At 36.9% G+C, this 20,194-nt stretch overlaps 4 protein-coding genes and 1 pseudogene across 6 annotated transcripts; 1 reads left to right on the top strand and 4 right to left on the bottom strand.

The window, feature by feature from the left end:
* Window positions 1-3,045: 3,045 nt before the first annotated feature.
* On the bottom strand, window positions 3,046-4,965 carry LOC111802053 (cytochrome P450 71B19-like). Its single transcript, XM_023686308.2, has 2 exons — window positions 3,907-4,965; window positions 3,046-3,750 (listed from the first exon to the last, which is right to left on the bottom strand). The coding sequence occupies exons 1-2, from the start codon at window positions 4,801-4,803 to the stop codon at window positions 3,136-3,138; spliced, it is 1,512 nt and encodes a 503-aa protein (XP_023542076.2). The 5' UTR covers window positions 4,804-4,965; the 3' UTR covers window positions 3,046-3,135.
* Window positions 4,966-5,715: 750 nt separating this feature from the next.
* On the bottom strand, window positions 5,716-6,396 carry LOC111802052 (cytochrome P450 71B20-like; annotated as a pseudogene).
* Window positions 6,397-7,278: 882 nt separating this feature from the next.
* LOC111801619 (cytochrome P450 71B19) lies at window positions 7,279-8,986 on the bottom strand. Its single transcript, XM_023685671.2, has 2 exons — window positions 8,141-8,986; window positions 7,279-8,031 (listed from the first exon to the last, which is right to left on the bottom strand). Exons 1-2 carry the CDS (start codon window positions 8,762-8,764, stop codon window positions 7,414-7,416), a joined length of 1,242 nt encoding a protein of 413 aa, XP_023541439.2. The 5' UTR covers window positions 8,765-8,986; the 3' UTR covers window positions 7,279-7,413.
* A 3,479-nt stretch (window positions 8,987-12,465) lies between these two features.
* Window positions 12,466-16,699, top strand: LOC111801620 (cytochrome P450 71B26). 3 transcript variants are annotated; one of them, XM_023685672.2, is made up of 3 exons: window positions 12,466-12,795; window positions 14,459-15,454; window positions 15,956-16,699. In XM_023685672.2, exons 2-3 carry the CDS (start codon window positions 14,546-14,548, stop codon window positions 16,550-16,552), a joined length of 1,506 nt encoding a protein of 501 aa, XP_023541440.2. In that variant the 5' UTR covers window positions 12,466-12,795; window positions 14,459-14,545; the 3' UTR covers window positions 16,553-16,699. The 3 variants fall into 3 exon arrangements, with proteins under 3 accessions (XP_023541440.2, XP_086982878.1, XP_086982877.1); XM_087126752.1 differs by lacking the exon at window positions 12,466-12,795 and adding an exon at window positions 12,807-12,932; XM_087126751.1 differs by lacking the exon at window positions 12,466-12,795 and adding an exon at window positions 13,014-13,692.
* Window positions 16,700-17,860: 1,161 nt separating this feature from the next.
* LOC111801621 (proline-rich receptor-like kinase) lies at window positions 17,861-19,042 on the bottom strand. The gene has a single exon (XM_023685673.2). The coding sequence runs from the start codon at window positions 19,040-19,042 to the stop codon at window positions 17,987-17,989; it is 1,056 nt and encodes a 351-aa protein (XP_023541441.2). The 3' UTR covers window positions 17,861-17,986.
* Between the last annotated feature and the right edge of the window lie 1,152 nt (window positions 19,043-20,194).

The following is a 20,194-nucleotide window of genomic DNA, read 5'->3' as shown; positions in this document are numbered from 1 at the left end:
GCTGAGAGAAAACATCGTCATGTGACTGAGACTGGCTTGGCCCTTCTCTTTCACTCTCATCTTTCTTCTCGTTTTTGGGTTGACGCCTTCAGCACTGCAGCTTATATTATCAACCGGTTGCCTACTCCACTTCTTGGAGGTAAGTCACCCTTTGAACTCCTTTATGGCTACACTCTACATTCTGACAATTTTCATCCCTTTGGTTGTCGTGTTTATCCTTATTTGCGTGATTATATGCCTAACAAGCTTTCTCCCCGCAGCATTCCTTGTATTTTTTTGGGTTATAATCCTGCTCATAAAGGGTTCCGCTGTCTTGATCCCGCCACCACTAAGCTATATATCACCCGTCATGCTCAATTTGATGAAACTCACTTTCCTGCTATCCCTAGCTCCCAGACCCAACCTCTTTCCTCTATTCCTATTTCAAATTTCTTAGAACCACATTTTCATCATATTGATTCATCCCCCCCTACCACTTCATCACCGCAAACTCCTCGATCCAGTTCATCCCCGTGTGATATTTGTTCTGACCTTGTAGATGAGTCTGTGCAGGTTGATACTTCTCTTGCAGGTTCCACTTTGCCACCCTCGACTTCTAATTCGACCTCTATTGAACCTCCTGTTGATTTCTCTTCTTTGGGCACTCATCCTATGATCACACGAGCCAAAGCTGGTATATTCAAGACTCGTCATCCAGCAAATCTTGGTATTTTGGGCTCATCTGGACTTCTTTCTGCTCTTCTTGCATCCACTGAGCCAAAAGGATTCAAATCTGCGGCTAAGAATCCTGCTTGGGTGGCTGCCATGGATGAAGAAATTCGAGCATTACAACAAAATGATACTTGGACTTTGGTTCCTCGCCCTGCCAACACCAACATCGTGGGCTCTAAATGGGTGTTTCGTATTAAATATTTGCCTGATGGATCCGTCGAGCGTTTCAAGGCTCGTCTTGTTGCCAAAGGTTATACTCAGGTTCCTGGTCTTGACTACACTGACACTTTCAGTCCGGTTGTCAAAGCTACCACTATCCGTGTTGTGCTTTCTATTGCAGTCACAAATAAATGGCCTCTTCGACAACTTGATGTCAAGAATGCTTTTCTCAATGGAACTCTTATTGAACGTGTTCATATGGAACAACCTCCTGGGTATATTGATCCTCGATTTTCCACTCATGTTTGTCTATTAAAGAAAGCCCTCTATGGTTTAAAGCAAGCTCCTCGTGCTTGGTTTCAGTGTTTTAGCTCATTTCTTCTCACACTTGGGTTTTCTTGCAGTCGCACTGACACGTCCCTTTTTGTCTTTCATCAGCAATCTAACATTATCTATTTGCTTCTTTATGTTGATGACATTATTGTTACCGGCAACAACTCATCTCTTATTGACAGCTTTACTCGCAAGCTTCATTCTGAGTTTGCTACCAAAGATTTGGGTTCTCTTAGTTACTTTCTTGGTCTTGAAGCTTCACCCACTCCTGATGGTCTCTTTATTAGTCAGTTAAAATATGCTCGAGATATTCTTACTCGTGCTCAGTTGCTCGATAGCAAACCAGTTCACACTCCCATGGTTGTTTCTCAACACCTGACTGCTGATGGTTCTCCTTTTTCTGATCCTACTCTCTACAGATCTCTTGTTGGCGCCCTTCAGTACTTGACTATTACGCGTCCAGATATTGCCTATGCTGTCAATTCTGTCAGTCAATTCTTGCATGCCCCTACTGCAGATCACTTTCTTGCTGACAAACGTATTCTTTGCTATGTCAAAGGAACACTCCACTTTGGTCTTACCTTTCGTCCATCCACTGTTCCTAGTACGCTAGTCGCTTATTCGGATGCTGACTGAGCTGGTTGTCCCGATACTCGTCGTTCTACATCCGGCTATTCTATTTATCTTGGTAACAATCTAGTTTCTTGGAGTGCCAAAAAGCAACCTACTGTCTCACGCTCCAGCTGTGAATCTGAGTATCGTGCTCTTGCCACACCGCTGCTGAACTTCTTTGGGTTACGCATCTTTTGCATAACCTCAAGGTCCCTATTTCACAGCAGCCCTTACTCTTATGTGACAACAAAAGTGCTATTTTTTTGAGCTCTAATCCCGTTTCTCACAAGCGGGCCAAACATGTTGAACTAGATTATCATTTCCTTCGAGAACTTGTTATCGCTGGCAAACTTCGCACACAATATGTACCCTCTCATCTCCAAGTTGCTGACATCTTCACAAAGAGTATTTCTCGACCTCTCTTTGAATTTTTCAGATCCAAGCTTCACGTTCGTTCAAATCCGACGCTCAGCTTGCGGGGTGTTAAGGATAGTTGACTGTTCATTATAAGGCAAATATCTACATTACGGGTTACCATATTTGCCCTCTTATTAAAGGCACATATATTGCATTCATTTATTATTCTTTCCTTTTATTACTATTTCCATATTATTTGTAATTTACCCTATTTCTGTATACTGTAAATGATTATAAATAAGAGAACTCTCACCCCCATTTAGGTGTGGTGGATTAATCAAACATTCACACTATCAAACCCTTATTTAGACGGGATCTAGATATCCTTGTCCTTATCTCCCTTCGAGATAATAGACACAAAGACTTCTCAAACTTCTTAATGGAAATGGTTCAATCCAATTTGGAAAATTTACCAATATATTTCTCAATGACCAACATATTTATTTCTCTTAAGTTGGATCTACACTCAAATATCCTCAATATCAAAGGAGAAAGTTCTTCTGTAATTATATTTAGAATTTATTATACGTCAATGAACACTAATATTTCTCAAAGAGCACTAAGACCATGCGCACGTGAATCTCACACGCCTTCACCAAATCTTTTATGGCATTTCCTTTATGTTCCAAGCTCGATGCTCCTTCTAAGATCTTTTATCTCCTCATGATTCCTCCTTCAAAGTAATGAATCGCCAACAACATGCGCGTTTTCCTCTCCTTTTTTTTCTTATTTATTTAATCATTAGTCATTACTCTTATTTATTTCCTTACCTTCTCTTTTATATATATTCAAATATTGGTGTTACACGTAGGCTTTTTACATCATCTCTTTTATTAGTAACAAAGAGTTCAAGCATTATATATGTTACATATAAAAATACCCATTCTTGAGCCATAAAACTACTCATGGATGGTATAAAATTGGTACAAGCTTGAGAGGCAACTTTTTGTGGATGGTGAGACTCAAACCCGAATTCTTTTCTATGTCCAAATCTTCCTTTTTCATTTCATTGGGCAGCTTCCAATCAAAATGGTACAAAAGATTTGCTAAAGCCAACTCGACCGTTTTCACCCCCATATTCAACCCCGGGCATATCCTCCGACCAGCCCCGAATGGCAAGAACTCAAAATGTTGTCCTTTGTAATCAATCGAGCTCTCTGTAAATCTTTCTGGAAGGAACTCTTCTGGGTCTGTCCAGCATGTGGGGTCTCGTCCAATTGCCCAAACGTTCACTTGAACTATCGATTTTGGGTAAAAATCATAGTCTCCAATTTTGAAATGAGAAATGGTTTCTCTAGGAAGAAGAGGTGCTGGTGGATGTAGTCTTAGCGTCTCTTTCACTATCATTTTCAAATATGGAAGCTCTTCTATGTCTCTCTCTGTTACCTTTCGTTTGTTTCCCACATAGTTTCTAATTTCTTCTTGAGCTTTCTTCATCACTTTTGAGTTTTTTGCGAGTTCTGTCATTGCCCAGACTATTGTAATTGAACCAGTGTCTAATCCTGCCACAAATATGTTCTATTGATGCACATCAAACAATAGAAAAATGTTAGAAGAAGGCACGAAGGATAGAGATAAAGACAAAAAGGGTCAATACCTGCACAAAGACTTAGTTAACCACGAGATTGAAAGTTTAGAAATTAAACTAAAATTTTAGGAATAGAAGTTGCTTACAAAAAGAATGGCTTTGATGTTTTCTTGGGTAATGACGACAGGGTAAGATCCAGCTTGCTTTTTACTAATAGCCAAAAGCACATCAATGATATCATCTTGTTCTGGCTTAGCCCTCTCAGGACAAAGATGTTCATCAATCACCTCTTGAAATAGAGCATCCATCTCGTTAAAAATCCTTTCATGTCTAGCTTCTCGACCACTAAACCAATCAAATACCTCTCCCACAAAAGGAGCTGGAAAAAACTCAGAAGCACTATAGCTTCCGATCTGAGCCTCAACTTCACTTATAAGCTCATTAAATCCATCCCCTTCAAACCGCTTCCCAAATGCAATTCTAAAAATAACACCAGTAGTGAGAGCAATGGACTTCTCACTAAGATCAACAACCGCTCCACAAGAAGCCGATTGTGAAATTGATTCAATAATTAAACCAACTTCTTGCTCTCTAATGGGTTCGTAAGATAACACTCTCTTCATACTGAAAAACTCAAGCATACAAATTTTGCGTATCTCTCGCCAGTAACTGCTGTAAGGTGAAAATCCAATGTCAAGGAAATTGTAAGAGAATTTTTTGATAGCATGTGTTTGTGGTCTGTTGCAGCTTTGAAGATCGTGAGTTTTCAAGAGGGCACGAGCAGTCTCGGCAGATGATATGATGATGGTTTCTATACGGCCTAAGTTGAGGCTCATAATGGGACCGTAAATTCGAGAGAGGTGCCATAGGGATTTGTGTGGGAGTTTGCCAAGTTGATGCAAGTTTCCAATAATTGGAAGCTTCGGCGGGCTTGGGGGAAAATTACGCTTTCTTCTATTTGCTGCTTTCCATTTTAGGACGAAGAAAAGTGAAGAGAGAAAGATGATGAGAGGAAGCCACGGAGGGAAATGAAGGAAAGACATTAGAATTTAGAAAGAGTTCAAGAACCAGAGAAAAAATATTATGAATAAAAAGAAAGGTGATTCTTCTTTCGATTAAATAGACATAAAACAAAACGTCTTATATTATTTAATCCAAAATAATGAAATATTTTTAAACTTTTATTGATTATCTTTACAAACAGCAGATCAAAAATATAAATTACGATCGTTCATTGATATTATTCTTATAGCACCAAAAACTGATATTAAAAAATGGCAGTCCACTCCATGAAAGCAATAAGCTGTCATTTTCTAGCCGTACAAAACAAAAATTGAAACACGGCTTATTAGCGTGATAGATTTGAATATTAGTCTTCTAGTAGATAATCTATATTTTAACCAATGAAATTACGATTAGATTTTCAATGATACAAGCTATAATAGAACTTAACAACAAAGAACGAAAATCAACTTGAAGAATTTTTTGTCTAGATGCATTAGATGTGCAAAGTGGCCCATACCTTCGTGTCCCTTTGGCGACATCCAATAAAAACTCTTTGAAAAGCTAGCTTTTTTTAATTTATTTATTTTTGAAATTAATAGTAAAAAAATCTATTAAATTCGTTTTAAAAGATAAACGTTTTTTCAAAATTTAGGTATGAATCACACCTTATGGGAGGAAATTTTTTAAAAAATTGGGTAGAGTTAAATGCAATTATTTGATTCGAATTTATCCTTTATCTTGTTTTGGATCAATGAATTCATTTCAAATTTAGCTACACGTTTAAATCTGACGTTAATGCGTGTGAATGAAAATAAATTCTCGATGACCCATATGCTACTTTTATCTTTAAATTTGTTGTTTTTTTTTTTTTCAATATATCAAAAATAATATTTGAATTTGATATTTATTTATGATTTTGTGTTCGTTTTAAACTCGAACTTCTATTTAGCAATCGAAAATGTAGCGTTAGACTTTAAGATTTAAAGAGTACCCGAAAACGAAGTGAAAAGTCAGCTAGCTAAGCTAGCACAAAATAACTTTAAGTTTGAGAGGCAACTTTTTGTAGATGCTGAGACTCAAACCCGATGTCTCTTCCATGTCCAAGTCTCCTCTTTCATCCCCTCGGGTAACCTCCAATTAAAATGGTACAAAAGATTCGCCAAAGCCAACTCCACTGTCTTCACCCCCAAATTCAATCCCGGGCAAATCCTCCGACCAGCCCCGAACGGCAAGAACTTAAAGTGTTGTTCTTTGTAATCAAACGAGTTCTCTTCAAATCTTTCTGGAAGGAACTCTTCTAGGTCTTTCCAGTATGTGGGATCTCGTCCAATTGCCTAAACGTTCACTCGAACCATTGTTTTTGGGTAAAAATCGTAGCCTTCCATTTTGAAATGGGAAATGATTTCTCTTGGAATAAGAAGAGGCGCTGGTGGATGTAGTCTCAGTGTCTCTTTTACTATCATTTTCAAATATGGAAGTTGTTCTATGTCTTTCTCTGTTACTTTTTGTCTATTTCCCACATTGTTTCTGATTTCTTCTTGAGCTTTTTTCATCAGTTTTGGGTTCTTTACGAGTTCTGTCATTGCCCAAACAAGTGTAATTGAACCCGTGTCTAATCCTGCCAAAAGTATATTCAGTCGATGAGGGAAAGCCATGGAAGGAAATGAAGGAGAGACATTGGAATTTAGAAAGAGTTCAAGAACAAGAAGAAAAGATGATCTTTCGATTAAGTAGATATATATCGAGCCTAACGGAAAAAAATTCGTGAAGTGTTTGAATTCTCATCCTCGTATGTTCAAACAATGAAATGTTTTCAATTTTTATTTGGTTGTCTTTAAATACAATAGATCAAAAAATGACTGAAAAAGAAAATATGATGGTCGATAGAAGTCCAAGATTTCTTGATATTATTCTTATAGTGCCAAATAGAATGATATAGAAAAATGGCTGTCAACTCCGAAAAAAAAAAATTGAAAAATTACCTACATCAAAATTTAATATTTTAAAGTGTTTATTAGCGTTAGATAGATTTAAATGTTTAGCTTTCTATAGATAATATATATCTTAACTAGTGAAATTAGATTTAAAAATTATAATCAGATCTAATTGGATTGTGTCGAGTCCTATCTAACTCAACTCTAGAACTTCGTACACTCTGTGATTCATACAGAGAAGCCTCGCAAAAAGATAGAGATTGAGACAAAACAATAGAAGATGAAAATCAAATGATTTTCGTCTCAATGCATTGAACCTGACATCCGATGAGATCAAATGTCTTGAAAAAAGTGAGATAGGAAGAGAAATCATTATGAACTTTGTACATTCGGCTCTTTCTTCCAAAAGCTTGTTTAAATTTGATGTTACTGGTGTGGATGAAAATAAATTTTCGATGACTCATATGTCATCTTTTAAGTTGGACTTTAAATTTTAAAAAGTATTATAAAACTAATTGGAAAGTCCGCTTAAAGCTAGCTAAACTAGCTCACAGTAATTTTCGTTGTGTTGGTGCAGTGTAAAATTATTCGATGCAATACTATAATTATATAGGTCAAGTTTTAAGAATGGTATTACAATAAAAAACACTCACTATTTGTCTAGACGAAAACCATAAAACAGCATAATTAGAGGATTCAGCTTGCAACTTACGTTCATGGACGATATGGAATTGGTACAAGTTTGAGGGGCAACTTTTTGTAGATGGTGAGACTCAAACCCGAAGTCTCTTCCATGTCCAAGTCCTCCTCCTTCATCCCCTCCGGTAACTTCCAATTAAAATGGTACAAAAGATTCGCCAAAGCGAGCTCCACGGTCTTCACCCCCAAATTCATCCCTGGGCAAATCCTTCGACCAGCCCCAAACGGCAAGAACTCAAAGTGTTGTCCTTTGTAATCAATTGAGCTCTCTTCAAATCTCTCTGGAAGGAACTCTTCTGGGTCTTTCCAGTATGTGGGGTCTCGTCCGATTGCCCAAACATTCACTTGAACCATTGTTTTCGGGTAAAAATCGTAGCCTTCTATTTTAAAATGGGAAATGATTTCTCTTGGAATAAGAAGAGGTGCTGGTGGGTGTAGTCTTAGTGTCTCTTTCATTATCATTTTTAGATATGGAAGCTCTTCTATGTCTTTCTCTGTTACCTTTCCTCTGTTTCCCACATAGTTTCTGATTTCTTCTTGAGCTTTCTTCATCAATTTTGGGTTCTTTGCGAGTTCTGCCATCGCCCAAACTAGTGTAATTGAACCCGTGTCTAATCCTGCTAAAAATATGTTCTGTTCATGTACAATATATTGATATATTAGCTATGAGATTCAAAGTTTTGAAACTAAACTAATAATTTAGCGTAAAAACCATTAAAGCTTAGGGATAGAAGTTGCTTACCAAAAGAATGGCTTTGATGCCTTCTTGGGTGATGACAACCGTGCAAGATTCAAGTTGCTTTTTATTAATAGCTAAAAGCACATCAATGATATCATCTTGCTCTGGTTTAGATCTTTCAGGACGAAGATGTTCATCAATCACATTTTGAAACAAGGTATTGATCTCGTTAAAAACCCTTTCAAGTCTAGCATATCGTCCACTGAACCAATCAATGATCTTCCCTACAAAAGGAATAGGAAAAAGCTCAGAAGCACTATAGCTTCCTATCAAGGCCTCAGCTTCACTCACAAGCTCATGAAATTCATCCCCCCTAAACCGCATCCCAAAAGCAATTCTAAAAATAACACCAGCCGTGAGAGCAATGGACTTCTCAGTAAGATCAACAACAGCTCCACAAGAAGCAGATTGGGAAATCGATTCAATCAACAAACCAACTTCTTGCTCTCTAATGGGTTTGTAAGATAACACCCTCTTCATACTGAAAATCTCAAGTATACAAATTTTTCGTATCTCTCGCCAATAATCACCATAAGGCGAAAACACAATATCAAGAGAATTGTAAGTGAATTTTTTAACTGCTTGAGTTTGTGGTCTACTACAGCTTTGAAGATCGTGGGTTTTCATGAGAGCACGAGCTGTCTCGACAGAGGATATGATGGTGGTTTCTACACTACCGAGGCTTAGGCTAATAATTGGACCGTAACGCTGAGAGAGGCGCCATAGGGATCTATGTGGGAGCTTGCCAAGTTGGTGCAAGTTTCCTATGATTGGAAGCTTTGGAGGGCTTGGGGGAAAATTACCCTTCTTTCTATTTGCAGCTACTTTCTCTGAGGATGATGAAAAGTAAAGAGAAGAAGAGGATGAGGGGAAGCCATGGAGGGAAATGAAGGAAAGACATTGGAGTTTAGAAAGAGCTCAAGAACAAGAGGAAAAACTTTGGATTCTTTCATTCTCGTACATTATTTGAGCTAACGATACCAAAAAGAAATGGCGGGCCACTCCATGAAAGCAACACGTTGTCATCTTGTCCCCACAAAAGACAAACAGAAAACTACGTGCATCAAAATTTAACTTTCTTTTAATTTCTTTATTTTAAAGTATTTATTAGCATGAACATATTTAAATATTTAACTTTATGGTAGATAATGTATATCTTTACCAGTTAAACAATTAGAAACTACGATCAGATTTGATTGAATTCTACAAACTCAGTCAATTAGGTCTGTTCCTATCAGATCCAACCCTAGAACTTCGATCATTTAGTGGTCCCCATGGAGAAGTCTCTCGAAAAGTTGGAGATATCACCCTCTATCGTAAGGCGAAAATCCAATATCAAGAAAATTATAAGTGAATTTTTTGATAGCTTGAGTTTGTGGTTGCAAACGTAGGATATAACGATGGTTTCATACTGTTAAGGCTAAGGCTAATGATTGGATTGTAAGCTGAGAGAGGTGTCATTGGTATCTGTGTGGGAGCGGGAAACTCAACTTTAATGATTTTTGTCTCGATGCATCGTATGGAAGAAAATGATTCTAGGACTAAAAAGGAAAGAAAATACCAATTTTTTTTTTTTTATTTATGTAAACTAAAAAATTATAAGTTTATGAGCAGTTTGTGTAACGACCCAAACAAAAAAAGAAACAAAACACAAACAAAAAATGGCAGATTTTGAGAAGGGAAAATAAGAGAAAGAAACAAAGGTAATCTGTAAGTTAGATCTCCTTCTCTTTTATCTTTTGGCAGAGATAGAAAAGTTATCTTACATCTCCTTTTCAATTATTTAGATTTTTGGATATCTAATCGAAAATCAAAATTGATTGAAAATGGGTTTGTGAATTGCATCTAAATTGAATCATCATTTATAGGAAAGAGAAAAAAATCATAAATGATGGATGCATAGACATTTTTACTGAGGAAAATTAAAATGGATTGAAAATGACTTCTAGTCATTTGTGAGGGAGGAGAAAACAGAATAGATTGAAAACAGAATAGAAGAAAACAGAATAGATTGAAAACAGAATAGAAAAAAACAGAATTGATTGAATATTATTTTATAATGGCATGGTCATTCCTATGAAAGAAAAAGGAGAGAGAGGAGAAACAAAAGTGGTACAAGAGAGAGAAGGAAAATGGGAGATGTGAGAAATCATTATTATTTATACCAAGAGAATATAATATTATAACAAACTATAGTTGGATTGAATGATTGAAGCACCATGAAATAATATCGATATATTTTCAATTTAGTTTTACTACCCAACCAAAATTTAGAAACAATGAAAACGTGGAATTCGATTTTTACTGAGACCGTTTTAGAGCTGTATTTCACATTGTTAGTTGGATTATTAATTAAAATGTGAAATGCTAACGAAAGGTGACGAACGGTTCGAAATGAAGCGAACTCTAACAACCTTTGGAGCAGCTCTCGAGGAACGGGAGCTTACGTTAATTAAATTAGGGAATACTTCGGCTAAGGCCAACCAGGTAAGTGACCTTACTATAGGATAGGCTAAAAATTGTATGAGTTACAATGTTGTATGAACTATGTCGTACGATGCGGTATATGAGTTATGATGATGTATGACTTATGATGATGTGTGGGTTATGATACCTGATGATGTGCTCAGTATATATATATTTTGATGAATGTCGTACTTGATATGTTTGATGCATTTTGTGGCAATATGATGAGTATGATGATTGCGTGACGTTTACCTTAATATTATTATGTTTTCCATATTGAGCATGCTATATGATGATGAGTGCCATATTGTATCATGTCGTTAGATCGACATAGGACACAGCCCTAAGAGCGTGAAAATGATATTAATATAAATATCCACGAGTATGTGTTACCTAGAGTAACAAAGAGATGAGACTAGAGGGTTGTGTCAGAAGAGACATTATGATGGATTTAGAGAGACCTCATGCATATTGTATGTTCATAAGCATAGGGCTAAGATGAGCGTGTATGCGCACAGGTGCGAAAGCACACAGATGAGGGTGTTCATGAGGTGCATGACACTATGGGGTTCCGCTGACCTCCGGACGTCGCTACAGATTAGCTTGACCAGAGGGTCCAGGGGGTGTGCGAGCACCCTGGGGATTCACACTCGCACATGTGAGTCATGTGTAGGGAAGTACTACACATCCAATTTGTCCGAGACTAGAGGCCACCCCTAAGATGATTAGAGATAGGTCCCTAAATCATGATTGCATGTGTTTGCATTTGCATGGCCCCCTATAGTGGGGCCACTTACTGAGTATTCTTTGAAATACTCAGGCCATGTGCCACATCATTTTTCAGGTAAAGGCAAGGCGCACTTGTACGGAGGACGACAGGATCGCGAGCAGAGACTGTGGCACGTGCATAGGGTAGACTCATATTTAAATTTCTAGTCTTAAGTTAGAATAGGTTGTTTTGCATTTCATTGTTTTAAATTATTTTGTATTTGTTTTTGTTTTCTCTAAATTTCAGTATTTCATATTTAAACACGTAAGATCATGGTTGTGTTTTCCAAAGAAGAAGTTGTTTTAAACATTTTTTTTGAAGTTTACGTTATCAATTATGTTCATGTAAGAGTTATATTTTCGCATTATAGATGAGCATGAGACGTTAGTAGCGACTCTGAGTATGTGAAAATTTAGGGTCATTATAGTTTGGTTGAAGGTTTTGTTTATGATACCCAAGAAAAAGACTATCTGGAAATAAAATATTTGTGTTTCGTGTTACGAGACAAATGTTATTAAAATTTTATATAAATAAAATATTTTCATTTTAGATAATTAATAGTTGATAAAGTAAACTTCACAAAATACATAACTCGTTTATTTATTTATTTATTTATTTATTTATTTGTCAAATATATATATATATATATATATATATATATATATATATATATATATATATATATATATAATTGTTATTGATTTATTATAATTAAATAATTAATTATAATGGTTTCAATTAATTTTATTCGAAATAAAATAAATTAAAATATGAAAGGTTATCAAAATGTTATATAAATAAATAATATTTTTTTAGTTCTAATTTAATTTTTGTTAATTAATTTATTTTAATTAAATTAAATTATTAAAATAATTTTAACGAATTCAATTTTGATTAAATTTTCATTTATTAATAAATATATTATAAATAAATTAAAAAAAATTAAGTTTATTGTGCAATCAATATTAATCATTATTCATGACTAACCAAAAAAATTTAAAATTTATATTAAAAAATTAATAAAATAAATCGAGATAAATAAATGATTTTACGAAGAAATATATAAATATAACAAAAAAAAAAAAAAAAAACGATTTCAATGATTATTTACGATGTGGGTTTAGATGTCCATCCCAGAGTCAAGATCTCCAGCAATGGCCTGGAACTGTCGTAAGTCACGCTATCTTTCGGTTTGAAATGGTGAAGATTGAGAGCAGGTTATCTGGATGGCCCAATTGACTGGAAATTTCGGCTTTGATCTTGACCTAATTGTTGTGGGAGCTGCATCTTGCTTGACATTGATGGCCTTGTTGCTCGAATGTCATGCCATGTCGTGCGAGAAATTCCAGGGTTGGTCGGACTCGGCGCACTGCAATTGCGTAAGACAATTGTCGATTGAACACCGAATGCGGACGCCTCTAAGGTTCGTAAAATCTCGTTCAATTTCTCTACTGTGAGTTAGGATTTCGGTGAATCATGATAGGATTTCGTTTCGATTTGGAAGTTTTCAGAGTTTACCATCTTGAAAACTCGATGCATTCGTCGGTTTATGATTCAATGGTAACCTTTCTTTATCTTGCTTGTTATATTACTTATTAGAATTTTTCTCAAGTGATGCTCTGTTTCTATTCTTGTTCTTTGTATGAGATAATTCTTCGAATATTTAGTGTCTTCTAGATGAGAGATTCTCTAATTTCTGTAGACATGTAGATTTCCAAATTACTCTTGACTTGAAATTGGACAGGAACCTTCAGTTTCATGTGGCTTTTTGGTTTCTTGCGTATAAGAACTTAATACTAATGATAGGCTGCAGAAAAGAATGCCACTGTTTACCATCTTTCCGTCCATTGCCACTTGCGAGTTGCTAATAAGTGATGATCTACTCTTTATGGGAAGTTTGGCCTCTCATTCTTCTGTACAAATTATGTTTCTATGTTTCTCCTTGGGTTCTCTGCCTGGGAGATTCATGGTTAAGCTAGAATCATTTGGAGTAATACAACTTAAGTTCTTATTTGGCTTCTATGGATGGAGAAAAGTAACTGTATTCTCAAAGACAATTATAGTTTATGGGGTTCACTGCATTTTTTAGAGACTGTTCTATGGGACCTCTATGACTTTGTCTCTTTTTTTTATTAATCATAATGGGTGATTTCTTTTGCGGTCCTGTTAGGTAGTTTAGGCCTGCAGATGTTTCACCTCCTTGGCTTCACTCCCATATATCCTACCTTCTTATCCAATGAATGTGTTCTCGGTTCCAATCCAAAAAAGAAGAGTGATTCGTGTGGCTTTCTCGGTCGCTGCTGGTATTTGACTGTAACAGGTTTTTAGAGATCCTTTCTTTGGAATCATAGACCAATTTCCTTTTTTACGTAAATGTCTGTTTCGTTCATTCTTATAGGCAATTTTCCTGAAAAATAGTTAGAAAGATTTGCAGGTATTAGCTTGCCCAAACTTTTCCTTGTATTCATGCCAGGACATTTTTATACCAGCCCTTTAAATGGCCATAGCTTAAAGTTTTGAAGGTTTAGAGAGTTGTCGAAAAACGTCTCTAGAAAGAACTTCAAGTCTTTGGGAAAACATCTTCTAAATTTGTGACTTAAATTTGGATCGTCCTTGATCAGGTTTAACCTTTCTCAAACCACCCCTCCTGGCTATTCCTAGTCAGTGTCAAGTAGGGATGGAGGAGTCCATAGTTGATACCCCTCTTTCGTCTTCCTTGCATGACCATTAGACTTTGTTGCTGTTATTCCCAAACATTTTGAAATTTGAAATAATCCTCCATTTTCATATCTGCAACTATCCAAATTTGGGATTACATGATTAATTATCAAAATTTTAAAAAATATATGAATGATTATTTTCAGGACGTAAAAAATGATTTAGACATCATTGATAATAATTGAGTATTATTTAAACTACTAGTAAAGATATGCATAGTTTATCATAAAGATTCAAATACTACAATAAAGGAGAGAAACAAGATGAATATATGAAACCTCCAATTTCTGTTGCTGAAAGTGCTTTTGTGAATTTTGTCCCAAAAAATTTTCTACTCATTTAACAATTTTATTCGTGGACATTTGTAGGTGCTCTATCTCTCTCTCTGTAGACCTCAAAAGTTGCAGCTTTGATCATCAACCAAATCGATAAAATTCAATACCAACAAAATCAAAATGCTTGACCTTGATCGGATGATGCATAGCCTTTCCATCTGGGTGGTTTCTCTGCTCTTACTGTTGTCTTTCTTACTGCTTAAAACAAAGACACACAACAAGAAACTTCCTCCAGGCCCTCCAAAGCTTCCTCTGTTGGGTCACTTACACCTTATTGGCTCCCTCCCCCATCGCTCCCTGTGGAAACTTTCAAGAACATATGGCCCCATCATGCTCCTCAAACTTGGCTCTATTCCAACCATCGTAATCTCCTCTGCTGCAGCTGCCAGAGAGGTGTTACAAGTACATGATCTTGCTTGTTGCAGCCGACCTCGCCTAGCCGCTAGTGCAAGATTTTCATACAACTTTTTAGACATAGGTTTATCTCCATATAGTGATCATTGGAGGGAAGTTCGAAAGATTTGTGTTCTTGAGCTCTTTAGTGCTCGGCGGGTGCAATCGTTTAAGTCGATCAGAGAAGAAGAGGTCGCTCTACTTTTAGAGTCAATCTCTCAATCTTCATCTCTTGAAATTCCCGTTGATTTGAGTGAGGCATCATATACTTTCACTGCAAATATAACAACACGAATAGCTTTTGGGAAGAGCTTTAGAGGGAGTGGACTAGATAATGGAAATTTTCACCAAGTTATCCGTAGAGCAATCGCAGCATTGGGAAGCTTCTCAATGACCGACTTCTTTCCTAAAGTGGGTTGGGTCATTGATCGACTCAGTGGGGTTAGTGGGAGGCTGGAGAAGAGCTTTGCTGAGTTGGATGCTTTTCTCCAACAAGTAGTTGACGATCACATCAACTTCAAAGCAACTTCTCAGAATGAAGAAAATATTGTTGATGTTTTGTTGCAAATGGAGAGAGATTGCTCTAAACCTAATGCCCTACAACTCACTAGAGATTGCATCAAGGCACTTATCATGGTAAGCTCTAACCATTTCTCTTTTACCTTTTTTAAGTTCAAGTAAGTTCACCACGTCTTGTTTTAGTTTTCCAACTTATTTGTGAGATCTCACATCGATTGGGGAGGAGAGCGAAACACTCTTTATAAGAGTGTGGAAACCTCTCCCTAACAGACGCGTTTTAAAAACCATGAGGGAAATCCCGAAAGCGAAAGCCCGAAGAGGACAATATTTGCTAGCGGTGGGCTTGGGCCGTTACAAATGGTTTCAAAGCCGGACACCAGGCGAGTGCTAGCGAAGACGCTGACCCTGAAAAGGGGTGAATTGTGAGACCCCACATCGGTTGGGGAGGAAAACAAAACACCATTTATAAGGGTGTGGAAACCTCACCCTAGCAAATGCGTTTTAAAAACTTTGAGGGAAAGTCTAAAGAGGACAATATCTGTTAGTGGTGGATTTGGGCGGTTACATTATTAAACCAAGCTCTTCTTTGTTTCTTTGGGGTACTTCTGCTTTAATTAGGATATATTTATAGCCGGAGTAAACCCAGGGGCAGGCACCATTATTTGGGCAATGACAGAGCTAGTTAGGAATCCACGGGTAATGAAGAAGCTACAAGATGAGATCAGAACCAGCATAAAGGAAAATCAAGTGAAGGAGAATGACCTCGAAAAACTTCAATATCTAAAAATGGTGATGAAAGAGGTTCTAAGGTTGCATGCACCTGCCCCACTTCTCCTTCCACGAGAAACCTTGTCCCATTTCAAGCTCAATGGTTACGACATTGATCCCAAGGCTCATCTTTATGTCAATGTATGGGCTATCGGACGAGACCTAGATTACTGGACGAACCCAGAAGAATTCTTGCCCGAGAGATTTATAGGAAGCACTATTGACTACAAAGGGCAAAATTTTGAGTATTTACCATTTGGAGCGGGTAGGAGAATCTGTCCTGGGATGAACATGGGAATTGTTACGATGGAACTGGCATTGGCTAACCTATTGCTACTTTTTGATTGGAAATTGCCAAATGGGACGAAGGATGTAGACATGGAAGAGGATGCTGGGCTAACAGTTTCAAAGAAATCACCTCTTAAACTATTACCAGTTGGCTACTAAGTTTAGCTCGACTTGTGAATAAATTTTGCTGCCAAATAGCCTGTAATTATTCTATAGAACTTGAGTCTGATGAACTACAACTTGGTAGAATTTTGATAGTTGTATTTGTTTAGTTTTTATGATTACGTTACATGTTAATTGAAATAACATGTGATCTTTGGTATTCCATATTCATGACATCTTGGGATAGGTTAGAATATAGTTCAAGTGTAACAGCTCAAGCCTGCTGCTAGTATTTATTGTCTGTTTTAGCTCGTTACGTGTCGTCGTCAGCTTCACAGTTTTAAAATGCGTCTACCAATATGAGATCTCACAATCTATCCCCTTGAGAGCCCAGTGTCCTTGCTGGCACACTGCTCAATGTCTAGCACTGATACCATTTGTAACTGCTCAAGTCTACCTAGTAAATAGTGTCCGATTTGGTCAGTTATGTATCATCACTGCTTAAGTCTACCTAGTAAATAGTGTCCGCTTTGGTCAGTTATGTATCATCGTCAGTTTCAAGGTTTTAAAATGTGTCTACTGATGTGGGATCTCAAAATTCACCCCCTCGAGGGTCCAGTGTCCTCGCTGGCACACCGTTCAGTGTCTGGTTCTGATACCATTTGTAGCAATCCAAGCCCACCGTTAGCAGATATTGTCCGATTTGGCCTATTACGCATCGCTGTTAGCTTCACGGTTTTAAAATGTGTCTATTGACGTAGGATCTCACAATTCACTCCCTTAAGGGTCCAGCGTCCTCGCTAGCATACCACTCTGGTGTCTGACTCTGATATCATTTGTAATAGCTCAAGTCCACCATTAGTAGATAAGTGTCTCTTTTGACCTGTTACGTATCATCATGAGCTTCACAATTTTAAAATGCATCTACCGATGTGAGATTTCATGTCAAGTTACAGATTTTGTTGAATAATGTTGAATAATTAGCACAAAACAAATACTTGGAAGAAAGAAACTTTCATTAAGAAAATACTTTGTAAGACTCTTTTCACCCTCTCAATACTAACTTTACTAACTTTTTAAAACATTTTTCTAATTTTACTTACTATTTAGAGGCATACGATCCTTAGAGCCTTAACCAAAACACTATTCCCCGCTCTTATTAGAGCTAAAATGTTAGATATTTCTAGATCTTTCTTTTGAGATATTTATTTGTATCGATGTTCTTGGTGTTCCTTCTTTTCATGAAAGGAATTGTCAAAAAATCTCAGATTGCCAAGTCTTTGTTACATTTCATCCCCAGGAAACCAAATACAAACAGGATTTAGCCAGAATTCAGCTATGTTAATGTCATTTGTTCCCCCAAGAAGCCAGAAAACTTATGCAAATCCTTCATATCCAGATGATTCAAGAAGAAAAAAAGAACAAAAAACCAAAAAAACAAACTCCATGAGACAATCAGACCCAAATCATAACACTTCTTTAGATGAATTCTCAATGTTTTGTCTTACATTTAATTCTGAGAAGAACCCCACCAGGAGGGCCACCAATAATCAAAGTGCAATAACTGTGTAGCCAATAAGAGTATCTCAGCAGAGAACCAAAGTTGGACCTTGCCCTGAAAATCCCTCTTAATTCAAGCTTTATCCCATTATTTTCAATTTGCTTCTGCAGCCTTAAACTCTCTAAAATGGGTAGCCTTACCTGACTGGACATCATATGAACATTCACCAAATGGGATCCTTGTTTGGATGCTGAGAAAGGAGCAATGAATCTGGTAGCAATCAGTGTGTTCCCATAGTAAAGATCCAAGATCATTGAACTGAAATCCACACTAACTTTCTTGTTTGGATTTGTGAAGTTTGCTAGTAGATTCATATCAGCGTTTAGCAGGTACCCCATGTCGAGATATGCTGCGTTTAGATTGGCAGCGGCTACATCAAACCGTGGGCTTTTGGGACGAAAAATGAGGTAAACAATGAGGATTACTAAGCCTCCAACAATTACAAGCACCCAAAAGATTGCACAAAAGACTGCACCAAACCACATTAGTGGATTGGTTTGGCGGGGCAATGGCATAAGAAGAATGTTCTGCTGATTTCGTCTGTTGTGATCATCTCCATCATCTCTTCGACGGTGATGGGGATGGGGCCCTTGTGAATCAGATGGGTCTTGAATTTGCACTCTAGGACGTGATTGATGCACATTTTGCTCCGGTAACTTTGTGGCCGCCTCTGGATATGGAATTTGATGGTGCCGTTTCAATCGTGGCGCTTTCTCAGGTGGGTCTTGTGTTTGAGATTGTGATCCTTGGCCGGATTGTGGCGGCGGTGGATATATGTTTTGACGATTTTTCTTTGAACGTGGTGTCTTGCCACTAGCAGGTTGGGCAGAGGACGCTGAGGACGGCGGCGGAAATGGAGTAGTTGAGTCGGAATATGGGTCGGGATGGGGCTGTGGTGTAAGAGAAGGGTCTTGAGGCGGTGGCTGAGGACGGCGGTCAGGCTGCAATGGGCGGTGGAAATGAGGGTTAGTTTCAGGGTGGTGCATGATGGGAAGAAGAGGAGGAGGAGGAGGAGGAGGGGAAGAGGAGGGAATGGAGATGATGAGTGAGGGATTGATGTTAAGCCCATAAGAAGCTTTGATTTTGGTTGGAGAATGACTTGAATTCAACTTCAAGAATGATTTGTGGAAAGGGAAAGTATCAAACACAAGCAGAGAATCTGAGGCAAAGTTGTGATTTTTAGGGGCATATGTCTTTACGCTTACTGGGTTTAGTTGCACTCCAAGTACAGAACATTGTCATGGGTTTTATAATCATTGGTTCCAGGATTATATACTTTTTCTATCTTGCATGTTTTACAAAGAAGATGGATAATTTAACGATTTTTATTATGTGTACGTTGAGTTGTGTTAGATTTAACAAGGGTGTTTGTCGGTTGAGTTCGATAGATAATGGACCTTTAAATTCAATCTAATTGTTCTAGTTATAAATTTTTCAATTCAAACAACTCTCGTGAGATCTCATGTTGGTTGGAGAGAGGTATGAAGTATTCTTGTGGAAACCTCTCCTAATAGACACATTTTAAAATTGTGAGGTTCGGTGATACGTAATGAGTCAAAGCGGACAATATTTGATAGTAGTAGGTTACAATTGATATCAAAGTCAGACACCAAGCGGTGTGCCAGCGAAGACTCGAGCTCCCAAGGGGTGGATTATGAGATCCCATGGGTTGAAAAGGAAAACAAAATATTGGGTTGGATTATGAGATCCCTCGGGTTGAAAAGGAAAACAAAATATTCCTTACAATGTGCTTCAACCATACAAAATATTCCTTACAACGCGCCTTAAATTAAAACGCTCAATTTAAACAAATATTTTAATAATATATCTTTCAAATAATTAAAATTCATTTTTAAGAATTATTAGAGAATAAATAATAAAAATAAAATAAATATGTATAAATAATTGTATACTAACCAAAAACATATTTATTTAAATTAACAATAAATTTGAATTAGTTTAATTCACAAATTTTTTCGAACTTCCTAAAACATATATTTTCGGTCAATTAATCAAAAGATTAAATAAATAAAGAAAATAAAAAAAAAAATCAGTCCGACAAAAAAAATGAAATTTCATCATTTAAAATAATCACCAATGGACCTGGAAGAGTCTATTTATTTATTTTTATTTTTATT

Source organism: Cucurbita pepo, chromosome 9 (genome assembly GCF_057944985.1).
Source record: "Cucurbita pepo subsp. pepo isolate OVF chromosome 9, ASM5794498v1, whole genome shotgun sequence".
NCBI lineage: Eukaryota > Viridiplantae > Streptophyta > Magnoliopsida > Cucurbitales > Cucurbitaceae > Cucurbita > Cucurbita pepo.
Note: the sequence above shows the minus strand (reverse complement) of the source record. Positions and strands in the feature narration are given on the sequence as shown.